This window comes from Meriones unguiculatus, chromosome 11 (genome assembly GCF_030254825.1).
Source record: "Meriones unguiculatus strain TT.TT164.6M chromosome 11, Bangor_MerUng_6.1, whole genome shotgun sequence".
NCBI lineage: Eukaryota > Metazoa > Chordata > Mammalia > Rodentia > Muridae > Meriones > Meriones unguiculatus.
Genome location: NC_083359.1, coordinates 101,251,112 through 101,272,285, shown reverse-complemented (window position 1 = coordinate 101,272,285; position 21,174 = coordinate 101,251,112). Strand labels below are relative to the sequence as shown.

Sequence of the window (21,174 nt, the reverse complement as noted above, 5' to 3'; positions counted from 1 at the left end):
CACGAGCCTGTGATGACGGCGTGAGAATCTGGCAGGGAAGCTCAGTGGGTAAAGGTGCCACCAAACCCGGGACCTTACTGCAGTCCCCACTGTCCACGTGATGGAAGGAGGACCAACTCCTGCAAGCTATCCAGCGACTCCATGAGCAGATGTGAGATGTGCACGCACGCACACACACACACACACACACACACACACACACACACACACACGTGAGAGAGAGAGAAAGGAGGCAGGCAGGCAAGGAAGAATAAAGCTAGAAAAGTTCCTCCTAGCCTCCAGGAAGACCAGCTGTGGCAACACCTTGGTTTTAGCCATTTAAGACTCATTTCGAACATCAGAGAATTGAATGTGTCATTTTAAATAACTGAATTTGTGATAATGTGTGAAAACATAAATAGAAAGCAAATCAATTTCTAGAAACGGAAAACGATATCCCTAGGCAAAATAAACAAACAAATAAATAAACAAATAGACAAACAGAAATGGGGAAGGCACCTACAATGTATTCAACCAAACATATTCTATATATGGAATGCAGTCTAATTTAGTAATTTTAATAAACAAGAGTTGCCATGTGCCAGGCATTGATATTATTTGGACCTCAGAACTCTGAGGTAAATATTATTATTAATGTCATTTTACATTTCAGGAAACTGAGGCACTTAAATCCAACTAACTTTAATGCGAAAATTCTGCAATTCAAATGGATGTCAATCTAGTCTCCCAGGGAACAGACAAGGCTGGAGCAAGAGGTGTGACTCGCTGGCAGCAACTGGTGAAGGGGCAAGCATGGCAACAGGCCTGATGCCTGGGAGTAGAGGGGAGAAAAAGGAAGGGGAGCTGCAGGCGGGCTGCAGGGAAGCTGGGCCCACGCGACTCGGCAGTGGCAGGCTGTTGGCTGCAGGTGGCGGTCACCGCAGCTTCTCCTTACTTTCCTGCCAGAATCTCCTCACTGAGGTGTACAATCTCTTGGGTTTGTCGTTGTTTAATACGAGCTAAGTAGTCAAGGTTGGCCTGGAATTCTCAATCCTCCTACTTCAGTTTCCTCAGTGCTCGTTTTATTTTTATTACTTTTAAAATTAACTCATATATCTAACTATTCCAGGTTCCTGCCTTGCTTGAGTGCCTGCCCTGTATTTTGATCAAATGTCACAAAACAGACTGCTAAAATACATTCATACAAGTCAATTCCAACGTCCAAAACTGCTGATGAAAGACAGACATTCAGGGGCACTACACTGCACCATTCAAGAGAGATGGGCGCTAGAGTGTTATTATGGGCTATGAGGACTCAGCCAAATGGTAGATGCTCTCTTCCAAGTTATTGCTACACGGTCATAAAAAAGAAAAAAAAAAGAAATGTGAATAAGAAAGAGACCACATTGCCTTTTCCCCATTACTTCTGGGCTAAATACTTGAAATTAAAAAAGCAGTGTTTAATTGCTCTTTCCTAATTAAAGAAAACAATTTTATCATCAACAAACAGCTTAGAGATTGATGCAATAAAAAGATGATGAGAAAAATAACAATAAAAACATCCACGTTCAGTACCTCTAGATTCAGTTCGGATTAAATGAATGTTTACCCTGCTCAAGAAAGCCATACAAATCAAGTGTGGTGATGCACGCTTCAGTCCCAACACTTGCGAGGCAGAGGCAAGTGGATCTTTATGAGTTCAAGGCCAGCCTGGTCTACAGAGTGACTAGCTAGGGCTAGTGAGACCCTAGCTAAAGAAAGAGAAAGAAAGGAACCTATACAAGAAATTCAGAATCTCAACAAAAACAGCATGTTTATATTTTATTTACTGATCTCTGTAAAACAGACTAAAACTCTTGTAACTAATAAACATTTCAGGTTAAAATGTTACTCAAATACTTTAATGCAGTACCTTAACCTCACTCTTGAGCAGAAACCAGGGACTTCACATTTAGATGGTAAAGTCAGATTAGCAATACATTAGCTACCTACAAACAGAGATTCTGGTTTAGAAACTAAGAGTTCTGAGAGGCATGCTGCACTTACTACTTTAGTTCAGTCTGAGCACCCCTTAACCCTTCTAAGAAACCACAGGAGACTTCATGGCGAGTATTCTGCACACTGTAGTGATCGTGACTCCGCTTGCCCAGCCACAGAACTGCATCCGGCTCTGTTCACTGAGCTGACACTGCAAATCCTTCCATTCAAATGCAGTGTGAACCTGGCCAGAAAGGTAGAGCAGACCTGCTCCACAACACCGGTCAGGTGCAGCCCGGAGCAGACAATCCCAGGCACCATGTGTTGACTATAAATGGCTCCGACACGATAGGCCCGAAAAAAAAAAACATACCAATGCAGCAAAAGGTTACATTTTATTTCCTCTTAAACAAACACCATCTAGAAGAAACTAACTTTTCTTGTTATAAATTACTGACATGAATTTACCAGAAAAATTATATATTTGCCCAACAGCAAATGATCTGCAAAAAGTTTCTAAGGTATTTCTTATTCAGTTTCCAAAAATAAAGGTTTTTTTAACTGAAAAACTGACATTCCTACTCTAAAGCAAACCTTAGAACACAGGCTGGTCCCTCAGCTTGACAGCTCAGTTACATAAATATTTTCTTCCCAACGCTTTCTCGGTTTCAAAAGCTATTTACTTCCCAAGAACATAACAAACAGTCTCCACTTCCAACCAGTCACTCTGTTTCCATGGAGACGCTGCGGGATTCCTTGGCCACCATAAGTCGCATTAGCTGACTGTGGAATTTCTCAATCTTCTTGACGTCTTGAGCTTGGTCTGTTCTGTACATCAAACACTGTCAGAAAATGTAAAGATACACAAAGTAAGCAAAACTAGATATTAATAATGAAGGAAGCAAGTAAGTGGCCAAATATCTGGGAGTCTTGTCTGCCTTTATTTTGCTCTATTCTCCCTGGTGTCACCCAGCAGTTGCTTTTTCCCTGTGTAATTTTGGTGCCACTGCTGCAGACGAAATGTAAAGAAACTCTTCTAGAAAACGCTCAAACATGGCAAGTGAAATCCTGCTGTCAACACCACCTGTAGCTCCAGTTCTGTGGGCCCTGACACCCTCTTCTGGACTGCTAAGGCGACAGGCATGCATGTGGTGCACAGACAGAGATGCAACAACACACCCAAACACCTAAAATAAATTAAATAAAAACTTTTTTAAAGTTCAAGATCATTCTCAGCTACAAAGGAAGTTCAGGTCAGCGTGAGCTACAGGAGACCCTGCATCAGAAAAACAAACAAACAAACAAACAAACAAAAAGCCTTTTATTACTAAGTTGGATTTATAGATTTCTTACTTGAGAGAATAGTCTCTTAACGAATGAAAAAAATGTTAGAGAAGACACGAGGATGAAACTTAAGAGGCTTTTTATGTTTAAAGGGACTTAATCAAGTTTGCACTTTTAAAAAATCATCCTGGCAGGGCTAGGAATGTGCTCAGTAGTAGAATACATGTAGTGTGTGGCAGGCCCTTGAAAGCGAGGGAAGCGTGTGTGTGTGTGTGTGTGCGTGTGTGTGTGTGTGTGTGTGTGTGTGTGTGTGTGTGTGTGTGTAAGATCACTGGCAGTGCTCAAGATGAACTAAAAGCAAGGGTACCATTGGGAGACAATTCTAAACCAAGCAAGTTGTATGATCCTAATCTGCAGTGTGTCAGTGAAGATGACGAGCTGGCGACAAGGAAGGGACAGAAGAGGCTCAAGATATCAAGCCCAAATGCCCAACCAAGTGTATGTATGGTACAGTAAGGAATCAAACAAGCCAACAATAGGCATAACAAAAGAAAAGAAGGGGAAAATACCAGCCCAGGTTTCTGGCCAGGTGGGTGACAGCACGTTTAATGGCAGGAAGAAGAGGGGCCAGAAGAATTGATCCGCTCCACTCTGGAAAGGCTAACCCTGACTGGTGTTTAATGTAGTACTTGACTTCAGAGTTAGTCAGAGCCCCAGCAGACAGACAGGGCCCAAAGACACAAACCTGCAGGCAGACAGAACATAGAAGTACCAGACTGCAGGAATCGAATGGACCGTTCGAAAAAAGTGGTACAAAAGATAACCAAGACCAGAATACTGGGAAAGAACAGTATTCATGGGGAAATATCTAACAATTAGCAAAGACAGGAATGCAGAAAAGCAAAGCCAACATAAAGTGAAGTTACAGGGCTAAAACTTCCCGTCAGAGAATGGTCTTCACGATGCAAGTGGCGGAGACCAAACGGAACATGAACGGATGAGAGCACAGGCGTCAGCTCCCACCACAGCACTGTGGCACTCACACCATGAGACCAGCCAACAGAGGGGAGGAAGGAGAGGACAGAGAGAGACAGTAACAAGCTCCTGGTTTGGTTTTTCAAATATATCGTTTCCACAGCCAGGCATGGTGGCATATGCCTTTGATACTAGCTAGCACACTGTGAGTTCAAGGCCAGCCTAGTCTACATAGAGGGTTCCAAGACAGCCATGACTACATTGAGAGACCCTGTCTGAGAAACAGAAACAAAAACAAAAACTATATATATCATTTACTTCTCATGAGAAAGGAAACCTCTCAACTTTAGTCTCTGCTTCTCTGTCTAGGTCTGAAGAAGCAACTGTCAGGCCACAGCTGGCACACTACCTTCATGAGGCCAGTTAGTTATTTGCTGATCTAAAAGAACAGCTCTTGAAAGTTCTTCACGGGCTGAAAGAGATGGCTCACCAGTTAAGAGCACTGTCTGCTCTTCCAGAGGTCCTGAGGTCAATTCCCAGCAACCACATGGTGGTTTACCACCATCTATATTGAAATCTGATGCTCTCTTCTGACATGATGCATACATGCAGACAGAACACTCACACACTTAAATAGATAGGTATCTAGATATCTAGATAAAATCTTAAAAAAGAAAAGAGAAGTTCTTTAGGTACAATACGTGCCCCGGTAAGTCACCTGCATGAACTCTACATAAACAATTTCAAACAAGTGGTCAACTCTAACCCCCCAATGCAACAAACAAAAACGTATACTTACAACTAAATCATCTGTTACTTTGACACACAAATTCCCATCAACATGCCTGTATTTGAGAACCACACGTACCTGCAATAAAAATATGTATTTAAAAACAAAACAAAAACCAGACAGATGGCACTGGTCACAAACAACTCGGTCAACTGGGATGCAAAGGCTCTTTAGAGTGAGTGCCCAGACACCTGAGCACACCTCATGTAACCTCAACACGAAGTGAGGTAGAGGGGAAGAGCCAGCCAGCACTTCCACTCTCTTTGTTGTAAGTTATACTTTAGATAGCTGTGTGTGTATGATGCATTCTTGCCAGTAAGAGTGAAGGGAAGGGGGTGGTAAGTAGCAGAAATGGCTGAAGCCCAAATGTGTCCCTGTGGAAACTGGGCTGCCGGCAGTCTGCTGCACCTGCGCATGCTCCTCTGGGAAGGCGTGCTCAGACCACTCAGCACACACCGCACACCCGCCTTTACCTCTGTTACTTAAAGGAAGCCACCGGGAAAGAAGTCTCCACGTCTTTTCCCAAAGCCAGAATCACTGACAACAGTGAGCACCGAGTACAGGACACTTTTTGCTGCTCGCTAATCCACAGTTAAGTAGGCATGTCATCTGCATATTAGCAAACCCCTCTGCAACAGCCCACACTTCCAACGTCTATGAACATTTTCTTTCATTTTTGATAAATGGAAACATAGTAACTGAGCACAGTCAGTGTTTGCTATCACTAACTCCTGTTTAAGTAACTTTAAAAATATCACATCAGCCGGGCAGTGGTGGCGCATGCCTTCAAGGAGGCAGGGGCAGGCAGATCTCTCAGTTCAAGGCTATCCTGGTCTACAGAGTGAGTTCCACGACAGCCAGGGCTACAAAGAGACAAAAAACAAAGCCAACAACCCCTCGCCCAAAACAAAACACAGAATATCAAGAATCACCAGTCTTTTCCTCTCCCCCATGACTGCAAAGCCCACAAGTTTAAAGTGATTTCAGTGTGGCAACCTGTAGCTCTTCCTGCTGCACTCCACACTGCTGAGGTTATAAGGTTACTAACCATTTCAGAAATTTGTCTCACCAGGCGAGGTGGTGCGCGCCTGGAATCCCAGCACTTGGGAAGGCAGAGGCAGGAGGACTGCTGTGAGTTTGAGGCCAAGCTGGTCTACAAAGTGAGTCCAGGACAGCCAGGGCTTCATAGAGAAACTCTGTCTTGGAAAAAAAAAAAAAAAAAAAAAGAAAGAAAATACATGTTTTCTTGTAGAGGAGATTGGAGAACGTGTAAGAAGCATTCTGAACAAAAAAAAAAAAAAAAAAAACAAAACAATAAGCATTCTGAACAAAGAGCCAATGTAGTCTTCAGATTAAGACTTGTGGTTTCACCAAGTCCTAAAGCCAGAATGATTAAGCCTCACAAGACAGTGTGGCTGGGAACTGAGATTTTATTCAGTGATCAATGAAGAACAGGTTTTAAGCAAAGGATTTTTCAGACAGCTATGGCAGGAATATAAAGGAGGGTCTAAAAGGAAGGCAGACCCAACGAACAGGCTCTTTTTCAGTTCATCACCAATAGCATTTCAGTTCAAGCATGCAGGTTAGAGTGGCAAAGGGTGAAAAGATATGTATGGGTTCCAGACTAAATGTGCTGGGGAAAGAATGCAGAATCCTTGCAAATAGACTTCAGAGACCTGACAAGCTTAATCTTTTAAAAAGCAAATCATCTTGGAACTTGAGAACAATGTTCATGTTCTACATCATTCTCTGGTCAGGAAAAAAAAAAAAAAGAAATGGGGGGAGTTGGAGGGGGAGAGGGTTAAAAAAAAACTAAACTAAAGAAGGCTATAAGAAAGCAAAAGTTTGTAGGCCACTAGAATTTTCTACCTGGTTAGAAATGTAAAATTCTTCCACTCCTGTCTATTCTAGACATATTTTGATCACAATTCTTGGTCACTTCTAATTTCATTTTCCATGCAACTACCACCACATTCTTAAAAACAGCCACTCCATGTGTGTTGGTATATTCTTAACAGCCATTTACTAAATTAAAAAAAAAAATTATACTGTTGTCAGTATCAGGCCTTCTGGACAAAATCTTACACCACCTTACAGCACATTGCTCAACTGAGAAACAAATGGCAAAGCAGGGGAAAGGGAAATAAACCAGATGGAGGTACCAGAAGCCACCATTGTCACAAACTACACAATTTCAAAAATACCTAATTTATTTTGCCATTTCTTATCACTTTGTAAATGAAACTGATGAACTATCAGTTCAATTTTAAGAGTGATAGGATAATTAGCTTTAAATGCCAGCTTAGAAGGGAGCCTGAACTTATCTGTCCTGTGGTATGAGGAGCGGGGCTGTCTTGACTGTTAACTGAGGTGGGGAGACAGCCAACTGTGGGCTGGGCCCTGAACTGTATGAGCAGAGACAGCTGGCTAAGAACTAAGGCAGGCATAGGACAGCGTTGTGTTGTCTCTCTGCTTCTGAGTATGGTTGTAGTGGTTTCAGGTCCCTGTCTTGACTTCCCACAACAGGCCAGCCTGGTCTGCAAGAGAGTCCAGAACAGCCAAGACTACACAGAGAAAACCAGTCTCAAAACCACAAAAATAAAAAAAGGAATGAATCTAGAACATACGGCACCATGAAAAGCCAGGAATGGTGGTACATGCCTGTAATCCCAGTATTCAGCCTGCTGCAGAGGACCTTCAATCCCTTGTTTTCCTTTAAATACATCTCCTCCTCCTCCTCAAGACAGGGTCTCACTGTGTAGCCTACACTGACCTCCTTTCTTCAGCACCCTGGATGCTGGGATTATAGGAGTGCACCACTATTCCATTCCCACGACTTAAACTAACAGCAGCTTATCTTGCTGCAGCTGGACACAGGTTCGGTTCCCAGAATCCCCATGATAGCTCACAATCATCTCTAAGTCCAGTTCCAGGGGATTTAATGCCCTCTTCTGACCTCAGCAGGCACTGTCCATGCACTGGGAGTACCTACGTACACTCAGGCAAAATACTGATTACACATAAGAATTAATGAATTAATCATTTTAAAAAGATGTTCCCTGTGGACTAGAGAGATGGCTCGGCCACTAAAGGCTTGCCTCACAACCAAAAACATAAAAGATGCTTCTTGTAAAAAACCTGCAGTTAAGTACTACGTTACACACTGCCAGCACTGATGTACTTCTTTTTTTAGATTATTGTGAGTGTGTGTGATGAGAGGACAACTTTGTGGAGTCCATTCTCTACCTTTTTTGGTTTTGAGGGGGGGAAGGGAGGACAGGGTTTCTCTGTGTAGCCCTGGCTATCCTGGAACTCACTTTGTAGACCAGGCTGGTCTCGAACACACAGAGATCTGCCTGCCTCAGCCTCCCAAGTGCTGGGATTACAAGTATGTGCCACCGAGCCTGACTGTATTTTATTTTATTTTATTTTATTTTATTTTATTTGCTTACTTACTTACTAGTGTGTGAGATTAGAGGACAACTTTATGGAGTCCATTCTCTCCATCTTTATGTGAGTTCTGCATGCTGAGCACTTCCCCAGCCCCAATAGACAGCTTTGAAAAGTTGACACTGTATCTTGATCATTAAAACGGCATACACTAAGCCCTGACCCCAGGTTCTTTGGATCTGTTAACTGTTCCATCTCCTTTTTCTTACAGGGTATATTCACAATACATGCATCTACCGTACCTTCAACAACCCTTACGGGATGGTGAAATTTACCCTTGAGTCTCACAGAACCTACTCCGAATTGGTCGAATGGAAATGGGTAGACTTGCTTTGGGGAATGAAGCCGTTTGCAAGCACTTATGTCTAAGGTATAGGAGCAAGCATTCTCAAGGTTTCAAAAAGATAACTGCCCCACCGAAAAGTCTAAAAATCTCCATTATCCTGGGGACTGGAGGAGGTGTTTTCCAACTGGGGCCTCAGTTATCACCATTTCATAAACATCAGGAACGCTCGAGTCTTCGTGGGAAGGGAAGGGGGCACTAAAATAAGTGACGGACAGGAAAGAGAAAGTGCAGGGGGAGGAACCCCAGCCTCAGCGACACGTAAACCGACCTAAGCCATAGCGGAAGTTCCCCTAGGCGCAGGCCACCGCAGAGTCCGCTTCTGCGGAGCTGGCCTGCCTGTGGTTACTGTCGGAGCCTCGGTGGGCCTCCGAGTCAGACAGCAGGGGCGGCGAGGCTTGAGGGCCGGCCCCGCTTCCTGGAAGGGCTACCACCACCCCACAGCTAGAGAAGACCCCCGCCTGGGGCCGTCCCGCCCGCCAGCGACTCACCTTCATGGGGTCGGCGAGGTAGAGCTTCTCGGCCGCGCGGCTGAACTCCTCCCAGGTCTGGAACTGAGGCATCGCGGCTCCGGGCGGCGACACGCCAGGCCGCGGAGCAAGGAACGGCGCGGTGGCACCGACGGCCCGCCTCTCCCACAACCGCCCACGGCGCCGGACTCCGGCGGCACAAAGATGGAGGCGCACTAGTGCTCCGCCATTGGTCAGCTGCGGCTGCGCCGGTCCAATCGGCAGGAAGCATGCTGCCGGGGGGTGGGGCCTCCGCTTAGAGGAGTCGGGAGCGGGGAGGCGGCTGCCGGCTGTCACAGCGCCGCCTGCAGGTCTGGAGGGGTAGTCCCTGTGCAGCCTTTCCAGGCTGGATGATGGATGATAAAGGCAGTGCAACAAAAGAGTGAGGCTCACAGAGGCGACGCAAACTGTATACGGGAGTAGAGAAGGGCGAGACCCCTAGGCACATTTTAGAGCCGAGGTGTTTAGGGAATGGAGGAAGGGAAGCAAGGGGAGAAGGAAGCCACACCGCCATGTCAGGGCGTCGGCTAGGATAAGAAATTTGAGTCTTTTTTTTTTTTCTCCAGAAAATTTGTGACACAGGATAGCTCTTAAAATAAACTTTATTGGGCATATTTAATGTGCAGTAAACATCGGTTTTAAGAGTACATAATCAGGGCTGGAGAGATGGCTCCGAGGTTAAGACCACTGGCTGCTCTTCTTGAGTTCAGTTCCCAGAAACCACATGGTGGCTCACAGCCATCTGTGAGATCTGGTGCCCTCTTCTGGCCTGCACGTGCACATGCAGGCAGAACACTGTATACGTAATAAATAAATCCCTTAAAAAAAAAAAAAAAAGTACATGGTCATGAATTCTGGAAAAAAAAAATGCATATACACACATTACACACCCAGGGAGCATATAGATACATGCCTAAGGTCATAATCAATGTATGGGACTTTTTTTTCTTTAACCACCAAAGATCTCCTTCATGCTTCCTTATATTCATTTTCTCTACACACCCTCACTACTGGTCCCACAAATAGGCTTTTTTTTTTTTTTTTTTTGGTCAGGTCTTGTATTGTGCTGGCATTGAGCTTGTTAGTCATGGTCTCTACCACTGAGTAGAGACTTTCTCTCTTCCCCATCTTGCCTTCCCTCTTTTCTTTTCTCCCCACCCCCTCTCTCCCCTTTTCTTTCTTTTTGAAACAGAGTCTCTCCCTTTGCTGCCCAGACTGTCCTCAAGCTCCAGGTTTGAATGATTCTTCTGTCTCAGCCTCTCAAGCAGTTGGGACTGTGCAAACAGGACTAGACAGAATTTTATGTCGTGAGTTTGAGGGCAGCCCCAGCTACTTGTGAAAGACCAAAAGATAGCAGCGATCGTTAACACTATGTAGAGTAGGCGTGGTATAGCAAGAGCTACCTCGCTGCATTCTTTCCCGCCTTCCGGTTCCGGGGGGTACGTGACTTGGCTCACAATCTGCCTTCCCGCCTTCCCTGTTCTGGGTAACTTAACTACGGCTTTGTTCAAACCACCCAATCAGAACCCTGTAACTGCTTCTCGCTTCTGTAACTGCGCCTCCTGCTCCCGAGCCCTATAAAAACCCGTCACCCTAACCGAGAGGCGCGCAAGTCCTCCGATAGGCTTGGTCGCCCCGGGTACCCGTGTATCAAAATAAACCTCTTGCGGCTTGCATCCGAAGGCTGGTCTCGCTGTTCCTTGGGAAGCGGGGTCTCCCCGTCTAGATAGGCTCCTGGCAGTCTTTCACTTGGTGAGGCAAGGCCAAACTGAGCTACTAATGAAAACACTGTCTTTAAATAAATAAGCAAATAAATAAGAATGATGATGGCCTTAGCAAGGGAACATCATGGTATCCAGGCTAAATAGGTAGTAATACTTAGGTTAGAAAGAAAGAGAGAGAGAGAGAGAGGAAAGAAAAAGAAAGGAAGGAAGGAAAGAGGGATAGACCTCAAGGAAATCTGAAGATCTAATTAGGGGATATTTGAAAGCCTCAAATTTTAGGATTTTATGGTTCAGGTTTCTGGGAGGCTAGCTTGTTAGTTGAGTCATCTATACAAAGGTTAAAGTCACTCTTGAATAAAAAGGGGATTAGCTACTGAAGAAAGCTCTGAAGTAGAGGCCCACAGCTTAGTACAAGGGTTATGTGTTGGGACCATTGGAATCCTAGAGAACAGAAGCAAAAAAGACAAAAGACAGTCCAGTAGAATGACCCTCTTGGAAGAGAAGGCTTTATACATTTTTAGTAGTATAGATAATAATGGGCTTCATTATGACATCTTCATACATGTACATAGTGTATTTTGATCATATTCAACCCCTAGTGCCCTAGAGCTCTTGGATTTGTCCCAGCAAATCTTACTAAAGCCACGTTTTCATATGTATATGAGTGAGAGGGCAAGTGCTGGGAGTTTAGTCCAAACTTATCTCTCCCAAGGCAGAATCAACAACGCCAGGCTTCAGAACTTAATACAAAACTTCAGGTTTTATAACCCTACTGCCAAACCTTACTATGATATTTGACAGGATCTAAACCACCCAGTAGACAAGCCACTGGGCATGTTTGTGAGGGAGTTTCTAGGTTAGGTTAATGGAGGTGGAAGATTCGTCTAAAAAGTGAGTGAACCAGGTTCCTGGACTGTCTAAAAGGGAGAAAGTGAGCAGAGCACCATCATTCCTCTCTCTGCTTCCTAACTGTGGAAGCAGTGTGGCCAGCTGCCTGTACCCCAAACTGAGCCAAAATAGCTTTCCTTCCTGAGGCAGCTTCTGTCAGGCATTTCGCCGCAGCAGGGAGAGAAGTACCCATCACACTAATTCCAAGGGCTGTCTACAACATTACTGTGAGAACCGACCTTCCTGCCTTACTAACCCGAATCTACAAGCTTCCCCACTTTCCCAAGCCGAGGCTTCCTGGTTCATGAGCAGTAGTGGTTTAATGGAAGAAGACATAGACTTCCAGAGTATGCAGCAGTGCACTTCACAGAGGGCATGGGATCGGGCTCCCTCTGAGTAATTCCACATCAGCCCTTCAGCAGACCTAATTACCCTCAACAGAGCCCTCTAGCTCAGGGCAAGAATGAAGACATGCTTGCACAGACTCAGCCTGTGATTTCTATGTGACCCACACCTATCTAGCTATCTGGACAGAGTTCACTGCCTGTAATGCCTTGGTTAAACATGCTCCTGAGGTTGGGACCCTTCTGGAAGCCACCTGGCTTCTATTTCAGATGGCATCATACATCACAAGGCCTACCAAAAAGACCATTCTGGCATGTCATGGGAACAACCAGCCAGATCACCAGGGTAAAGAAGCAGCTAAGCCTTCACCCCAAGCTGCCTGTACTGAGAATTTCAGTTCCTTTAAAAACCCAGTTATGTTATATGAATATGCTTTTGTTTTAATCCCAGGTGTGGGATATGGGGCTGCTTCAGATTGCCCACAGCAGCTGATTATGATTTGACTCTTGCTCTGGTGGGGGCATGATTTTGCCAACTGAAGATAGTTTACATTTGGAATTCTGGGGACTCTTGAAAGAGTATGAATGCAAAAGCTCCGTAAAGGTTTATGGTGACTGCTATTCCCCCTGCTGCTGCTGCTGGTTCCTAATGGTTGCTGGTTGGAGATATCCTGACAACAAATATTGGAGTTGCCCCAAGGAACTTGACATCTCTAATCAACAGGAAGTGGACAAAAGAGATCCATGCCCACTCTCCCCTCTATTCATTTTTCTCTCCCACCTAGTGGTGAGATGTTGGAAGGGATAGGGGTGGTGTAGGGAGGTAGGAAAAAGAACCCAATAAAGTAGCCCACAGCCTGGCTACAGCTGCCTAAATTCACAATTCCACTCTTCCATGTCTCAAAGACCACAAGCCCTCCAGAGGCATAGTTACAAAGCCCAGAAAACAAGCTGTTGCTCCCTGGATCCTCCCAACGAAGGGCCTTAACAATTCTCGTTAGGCCATATATTTGAGAACCAAATCCCTTCAAGTTCGAATTGAGCCTGTCTTCATAGACACAGTATTCCTTAGACATTGTGGTACATTTCTAAAGCCTGCCCTACCTGTGGAGCTCTGACTTTAAGGTCCTTAAACCTGCTCCTCTTCTTCTGTGCAGCATAGAAGAGCTGTGCAGGGAGAAGGATGGCAAATGGATATTACTCACCTGCACTCATTGAAAAAGATGCAGATATCTACAGACTGTCTTCTCTGGACAGATAACAGCATTTCTCACCAAGAAAGAGTCTCAGAGGTAGCAAACACCCTTGTGGAATACATCATTTCTTGCCTTAGGCTTTTCCAGTCCCTACTGTCTGATAATGGCTCAGATTTCATTTCCAATAGATTCCTCCCATCCAGTACCTTCAATATTCTGCTAAGGCAGAAAGGGCTAATCTAACGTTTAAAGCAATTTCTTAAGCTCACACAGACAACGTAATAGTCTTGGCCCACTCTCCTCTCAGTCTCACACCCTTAAGATACCAAGTTACCCCCAAGACTACCACTGATCTTGACTCCTTAAGAGTCATTTATGGTACATCTTTTCTCCAGGCTGACCTTCTCCTTATTAAATTCTGAGTCTCATTATCCATCCCAGTATATTACATTCTGGGTAGAGGCCAGTAAAGCCATCATTGACTACCAGGATATATGCAGCCTCAAGCTTGACTTTACTCTTTCCAGATGTTATCCTTGTGTTAATCCAGGGGATTGGATTTATTTTAAAAAACCCTTCCACAGGAAAAATAAAAATAAAAATAAAAAAATAAAAAACAACTACTAAAGCTGTTTGGCCTAAGCCTTACCAGGTCTTACTTATGTCTCCAATTGTAGTGAAGCTACAAGGTCTAGCATCATAGGTTCTTTTGCTCAAAATGGAAAGATAGCTCCATTCCTACTTGCAACAAGAGCCTACTCCTATGAGTCTCTTGGAGATCCCTATCTCTGCTTCCACTGAGACCAGGAGAAGCCCACTTTCAAACACTATTAATTTTCTCCTATGCATGAAAAAAAAATGCCTGAGAAGAGCAATTTAAGGAAGGAAAAGAGTGTTTTGGCTCAGGATTTAAGGATAGATTCCATCGTGATAGGGAGTCATGGCAACGAGAGAGTGGGGCAGCTACTCAAGTTATGTCCACAGGAAGCAAATACAGAAGAATGCGGGTGTTCAGGCGGCCTCTTCCTTTTTATTCACCCATGACTACAGCCATGGGATGGAGCCACCCACATTTAAGGAGGGTCTACCCCCAAAACACCCTCATAGTCATACCCAGGGTTTCCATGTGAGTCTAAACCCAGTCCAGTGGATGATAAAGATTTAGATTTACTGTCACAAGCACCTCTAGACCCTAACAGGTAGCCAAGGTCCCCCCACCTCACCTTTCAGAGTTTTGTGATAAAGTTTTCTAAGTCCTTGTCTCTTATTCCAGCCATATTCTACACGATCCAACCCAGTCTAGGAAATTCATCCATCTTAGACTTCTAGACTATTTCTAGACCGAAGTCACCCCTGTAGTTATGGCCCCTCTTTACCCCCTTACCCTAGTGTCAATGGGCTCTTCTGCTGGGAAAAGGGCTTCCCCTAACCTTCACACTTAATCTTACATGCACCCTGAAATCACCTCATCGTGTTTCTATAAGATGGTCATTTCTGCTCCAGAGTTTGGCTTTGCCCTCATGGAAAGTTGCCCTGGCACCATGATAGCCTTCACTGCCTCCCCTAGGCATTGGAATCCCAAAGTGCCAATCATTGGTTTTAAGTACCACGCACATGCAATAGGACAGCTGGATGAGTACGGACCTCTTCTCTGAACTTGAGGTTCATATATCCAAATATGCCAGGTCCTGGGCTAACCCTGAGTTGAATCCAAGAGACAAATGAGAGATCAAAAGATTGAAAATCAGCCGTTATTAAAGTTTAAGGCCTAAACTAGCTGGGTGAGGTCCGGTAATGCCCTGAGGGGAAGAACCTGCCATAGTGCATTCTTTCCCCACCCACTAGAGATACAGTTGCTAGGAAACTGGCCCACCCCCACTAAGGAGGGACACCAGATCATTAGTGGTTTGGGGACCTTCCTATAGCTAATCATTTCAAAATGTAGCATTTTGACCAATAGATGCTTGTCAAGCAGGAATCACCCCTGCCTTGGGCATGGTGGGAGGGACCAGAATCTTTAAATCCCCCAACTAACCTGAGCACAGGGCTCTTGGCTCTCAACACCTCAGTGGTGGGGAGTGTGAGCCCAAGCTGCAGCTTGTAATTTGTAATAAAAAGATCCTTATGTGGTTTGCAACGGACTCGGCTCCTGGTAGTGCTCTTTTGAGGTATTGCGATTTGGGCACAACACTAAAACAGTTTCTCAGCAAATTATAATAATGTCTAAGCAACAAATGTAATATCTGTTTCCTTAAGACTTATTACCAGCCCAGCATGGTGGCACAGGCCTTTAGAAGGCACAGCGCTCAGAAGGCAGAGGCAGGAGGATCTCTGAGTTCAAGGCCAACCTGGTCTACAAAGTGAGTTCTAGGAAGGCAAGTTTACAAATACCTATACACAGAAGATAGCAAGCTCGCCACAACAAGGGACAGATCGTCCTGATTCCTGAGAGCTGGTACATGCTGGCTTCATCTGCTACTTATCTTTAATTCTGTATCTTTTACCAAAAAATTTCTGCCAGGTGGTGGTGGCAGCACCGTACGCCTTTAAACCCAAGCCTGGTCTACAGAATAAGTAAATTCCAGGACAGCCAGGGCTACACAGAGAAACCCTGTCTCAAAAAAACAAAACAAAACATGCAAACAAACCAAAAAGTTTCAGTGGCTGGTGTGATGGTTAATCTCAGTAGTCGACTTGATGAGATCTAGAATCACTTGGCAGACAGTGAGGATGCCTGGGGGGGATTATATTGATCAGGTTAGTTGAGGTGGGGAGACCCAGCCACTGAGGGCAGCAGCATTCTCTAGGCCTAGCTCCCAGACTGCATAAGAAGGATGGAGTGAATCAGGTGTTGTGGCCAGCGCCTCTAATCACAGCACTCCAGAGGCAGAGGCAGGCAGATGTTTGTGAATCTGAAGCCAGCCTGGTCTACATAGTGAGTTCCAGGACTATCCAGAGATACTCTGACTCAAAACAAACAAACAAAAAACCACCAACAACAAAATGAGCGGCGCACGAACACTCGTTATTTTCTGCTCTCTGACTGGATGTTCTGTGAGCAGCCACCCCAGGCTCCTGCCACACTGACTTGTTGGATCTTACACGTAAACTGAGGCCAACCTATAACACCTTCCTTCCTTAAGCTGCTTTTCTGAGGCCAACCTATAAACCCTTCCTTCCTTAAGCTGCTTTTTGTCATGATGCTTTATCCCAGCCTCGGGGACAGTAACTGATACAGCTGGCAAGGTGAAGTGTCAAGGGGGACCAGGACTGTTGTCATTGGCAGAGGACTCGCCCGGTATGCACGGGGTCTTGAGTTTCACCCAAGTACAGCAAAAAAAGAAAAAACAACAACAACAAAAAACTCAAGTTGTTTTGGTGGTGGAATGACTGTTTCTGACTTCTGCTTGAATCTTTGTCCTCTGTTCCCTGTGGTTTGTCTTCTGCGAACAGGGCTGCAACTGTTTTAGACTAAGAACAGGTGTGGATGCTCAGATGAATTCCTCCTCTAATGGACATTACAATAGTCCCAAGCGCAGCTGGCATGCCAAGAATGTGTGGGGCTATGTTTATTTTCCCGAATTAAATATTTATAGAGCCCACTGTGCGCCAGCAGCAGTCAAGGGAGACTTTGTTCTTGTACCTTCCCAGGTTTCATGGATTCAGAGGGGCAGGCCGGGTAAAACACACCTGCTAACAGAAGCCAACTGAAAAACCTGTTTGTCCAGAACACTCTTGTCCCCAGGAAGGAGGGAGGAAACCTGAGCGAGGCTCTCACAGCAGAAGGGCTTAGGCAGCCTAGGCTCTGTGTCCAGAGGAGGGCAGTGCTGCGCAGTAGATCCAAGCCGAGTGCAGACACAGCTTTCAGACCTTCTTGAAGAGACCAGCCTCCAAGGCCCAGGAACCCAGCTTTGCGCGACAATGTCAGCCTTTTACTCAAAATCCAGGGACTACTGAATGTGGATCCACGGAGATCAGCCTTGAACTGCCTCTCAGGAACCTTTGTGCATCCAGTGGTGTTCATATGCTGTCCTGTGTCATCACCTGTTTACCTCCTTACCCAAAGAGTTTAATCTCGACAGTTACGTTCACCAGAAAGCCTTGGCCAGGAACCCCCAATCCAGTGTTGATTACTTATTGAGCACCTATTCCTGGGTGTGCCATTCAAGCTGATGAGCTTCGGAGAACCCAAAGAGGCACACCAGATGCCTCAAAGCTAATGAGAGAGCACAGGTGGGTGAGGGCAGTCAAATTTACCTGGAGGTCGAAATGCACATAAGGGGCCGAACAATACTGATGGTTCCACAGAGGTCTTAACAGTCCCTACCTGCCCAGGTGTTTGGGTGACTCAGGAGGCGAGCCAGTCATGAACCAGGACAACATAAACTTTCAGTGTACATACAAAGGGCCAGGAGAAGTATATGCCTCCCAGGGCTGATCTCCAAAGGCCCCATATGCAACAGTCCCTGGATTCTCTTTCTTTATTGTTGTGGTGATAGTGGTGGGCTATTTGTGTGCTTAGGGTTTTTTGTTTGTTTGTTTGTTTGTTTGTTTGTTCTTGTCTTTGTTTTTTGGGACAAGGTCTTGATTTGTAGTCCTTGGCTGGTCTGAAACTTGTGGCAATTCTCCTGTCTCTGCCTGCTGAGTGCTAGGATTACATGCCTGGCATGTTTTTACTTGTTTTTATTTTCCTGTGCTGACAATAGAACCCGGGGTCTTGTACGTGAATAGGCAGTTGCTCTGCTTCTGCCAGCCAGACCCACCACTCAGAATTCAGAGCTGCCTCAAGATTGTGCTGAGACTGGGGCAGGAAAGAAAGAGGAAGGAAGGGCATCAAGGGCAGTCAGCATAAGAGCCTTCAGGGTATCTAACACCAGGGGCTAGGGAGTACACTCCCACCTCCAAAACATACTGAGTGTACCCCAGAAGGCATGGAGGCTGCCTCCAGTTGTCTGTCTAGTGCCTAACCTCAAGAATGCTGATATTTTTATAATTTGAACAAGTAATAATCCCTTTAAGTGAAACAGACTTCAAACAGAACCAACACACCCCAAAAAATAACAGAAGAAAAAGCCTTGGAGTGTTTTGTCTTGTTTGGGGGTTTAAGGGTTGGTGCTTTCCCAAGGGTGTTGAGCACAAAGAGGTTCTGACTGAACCTCAGAGACCAGCAAGGCCACCCTCCGGTCTGTCTCCTTTGCTACAAGCTGCCTGTTCTAGAGACCAGAGGTCAAAGGCAAGGACTGAGATTCCAGAGGCTCGGCCCATAGGTTTCATCTGCATCTGATTAAAATGAAATTCAAATCCCAGTCGCTGGAAGAAAAGGTCGGGATTTGACCCTGCCAGTGACCTTCCCTCAGTCCCTCCCTCTTGTTCTCTGGCCCGGGTCCCATCGCTGCTCAGCTCCGATTTCCCCTTTCCCTGGGTAGCCCCGCATTGCCCAGAAACCCCGCAGAATGGTCCCATTGTAGGCCACACAAACCAAAATAGCCGCATTTTCTGTCCTGCCTTAGGGAGCTTCACTTAAAACCCCAAAGTCCCAGATGTGGACGACAATGGAAGTTGTTGTTGCAAATTAGCCATCCTGGAAGTGGTGAGAGGCAGGTAGTGGAAAGCAGCCAGTGGGGTGGGCTGGGCTGTGGGAGAGAGAACAATTACACAGTCACTCCATTAACCCAATTAGCAAACCCTGGCAGGAATTCCCTTGTCAACAAGGAAGCATGGTAGGGAAGGTGGGAACGGGGGACAGGGTGTGGGTACTTCTGGAGTGAAGGGGCTAGGAGTAAAATTTCAGTCACCTCCATGCTGACAAAGCCTATTTTTATCAAACGTTAAATGTTCTGGGTTCCTTTTTTTAAACCATGCCCCAGAGCATTGGATGAACAGTGTTTGCTTTAATTAATGAATCAGATGACATCTCCACTCAGCAGTGGGCTCTGCTCAGCTGTGGAAACCCTCTGGGTGGCCTAGCAAACAGGGACTGTGCTTCACAGCTGTCAAGCCATTGGCCATTCAGTCCAAAAGGTCAGTTGACCCTTTCCCCAGCATCCTCCTGGTGTAAGAGCCTTCTTGGGTTTGCGGGGGGGGGGGGGGGGAGGGGGCGCACAGAGTAAGGCCGTAGCTGTGTTTGGTTCTTCAGAGTCATTTTGTACAAGCTGCGCCAAGGAGCTGGAATTTGCAGGGAAAGGCGGCTTATGCCACATGAAATGGTCATACAAGGAGCTGTGAGCAAAGACACAGAGCAGCAGGCGCAGCGAGTGAGGAATCCTGGGAATACCATGATGCCCTTACTGGCCTGTTGGTGAGGAGGGAGAAGTGAGAGGAGGGCAGTGAGAACTGGAGCTGAGCTGAGGAAGACCCTGCTACCTGCCTGCTTCAAGGCATGGGAGTGGCCTGCAGCATACTTAGTGGCATGGCATCTGGGGCTGCAGCAGGCAGCATGCAGAGGGCCACAGCTTCCAAGCAGGAAGTACAGAGAGAGGGGCATTGAGACCTCTCAGCACTAGGTGCTCTGTGACCATGGAGGAGCAGGTGGGAGAGATAAAGGGATGGAATGGTGGTGGGTAGGGTCCTACGCTGTGCCATTTAACCCACTCAGCCCTGTGAGCCCCCATGCCCAGATCCCTGGCCCTCCAGTCCTTGTCAGCCTCTCCACTCAATCACTCTCCTCAGTGTGTCTCCCTTTCTCACAGCACTCGGCCTTCCAACCCCCGTGAGAGAGAAAAACAACAAGATCTCAGTTCTGAGGCTTGGTGTGCTCTGTGTTGCTCGTGTTCGGCCAGGCTAGGCACAACGGCATGTCCATTTCCTTCACGTTGGAAGCATTACTACTCTTTTCAAAATCTGCTGAGTGTGGAAGCTGAGAGGGCGGGCGCTGGCCCGTGGCTTGGTACCTCAGACAGAGTCTGTAAGTCTTCACTAATGACCAAGGTGACTGTGTGGAGGAACCAACCTACACTCAGTCTTAGTCACTGATTGAGAGAAACTCTGCAGTCCTTGAGATGTTGACTGGAACAGAGTCATTGACTCTGGAGCTGCCTGTTTGACGGGTAAGGTTGTGAAACATCTCATGGCACAAACCCAGGCTGCTAGAAGGTCTCTTTCTACGTGAAGTCCGGATGGAGTAAGGACGTGCATCAATGGATATTCTATAGCCTCTCTGAAGCCACCCACATAGTATGACCTGTTCTCAGGACGGCCTCAAGTCAGCCAGTTTCTGCTCGGCTTTCATAACTTCTCAGCATTTTTCCCTCGGGGCTGCAAGATTGGAACCCTGAAGGATGGCCCCTTGGCTTCCCCCACAATCCTGCTCAGCAAGTTCAACCCCCTGAGGCAACTGGGTTTTTAGAGAAGAGTCATATTTGTACCAGTAGGAAAAGCCTCAGCAGCTCCGGGCACCGTCCAAGAGTGATCTCTCCTGCCCCGGCAGAAGACACTAAGTCTAAGTCTCAGGCTAAGCCGTGGGCAGAGGTAGAAGGACTGCTTTCTAAGGCAAGGAGGTAGGAGTCACCCCAAGGTGCCCTGAGAACACTGGCTTGCCCCTGCCAGCCCCTGGCCCATCTCCAGCTGTGCTCAGCTGTGAGGCCCACACAGCCTCCACTCTAAGCATGCCCTGACCCAGGAGCTCTCACTGCAAGCACAAACAGGCCTTCCAGATGCCATCTGACTTCCTGGAGCACGGTGGTGGGGGCCAGGGCAAATGTGTTGATTACCCTTGT

At 46.2% G+C, this 21,174-nt stretch overlaps 1 protein-coding gene and 1 long non-coding RNA gene across 2 annotated transcripts in view; both read right to left on the bottom strand.

Annotated features, from left to right (window-relative positions):
• Window positions 1–2,332: 2,332 nt before the first annotated feature.
• Window positions 2,333–9,480, bottom strand: Srp9 (signal recognition particle 9). The gene is made up of 3 exons (XM_021633625.2): window positions 9,290–9,480; window positions 5,015–5,083; window positions 2,333–2,798 (listed from the first exon to the last, which is right to left on the bottom strand). Exons 1-3 carry the CDS (start codon window positions 9,359–9,361, stop codon window positions 2,679–2,681), a joined length of 261 nt encoding a protein of 86 aa, XP_021489300.1. The 5' UTR covers window positions 9,362–9,480; the 3' UTR covers window positions 2,333–2,678.
• Window positions 9,481–9,902: 422 nt separating this feature from the next.
• Window positions 9,903–21,174, bottom strand: part of LOC132646412 (uncharacterized) — a 37,350-nt gene continuing 26,078 nt past the window's right edge. The window contains exon 3 of the long non-coding RNA XR_009584668.1: window positions 9,903–10,125. This is a non-coding gene — a long non-coding RNA (uncharacterized LOC132646412). The remainder of the gene's footprint in view (window positions 10,126–21,174) is intronic.

Bases quoted from the DNA above. Each gene is read 5' to 3' on its own strand.
- Srp9 (XM_021633625.2), bottom strand. From the start codon at position 9,361: ATGCCTCAGTTCCAGACCTGGGAGGAGTTCAGCCGCGCGGCCGAGAAG. The intron at 5,084-9,289 runs GTGAGTCGCTGG...TTTTTATTGCAG, and splicing joins ACCTCGCCGACCCCATGAAG to GTACGTGTGGTTCTCAAATA. The intron at 2,799-5,014 runs GTAAGTATACGT...ATTTTCTGACAG, and splicing joins AAGTAACAGATGATTTAGTT to TGTTTGATGTACAGAACAGA.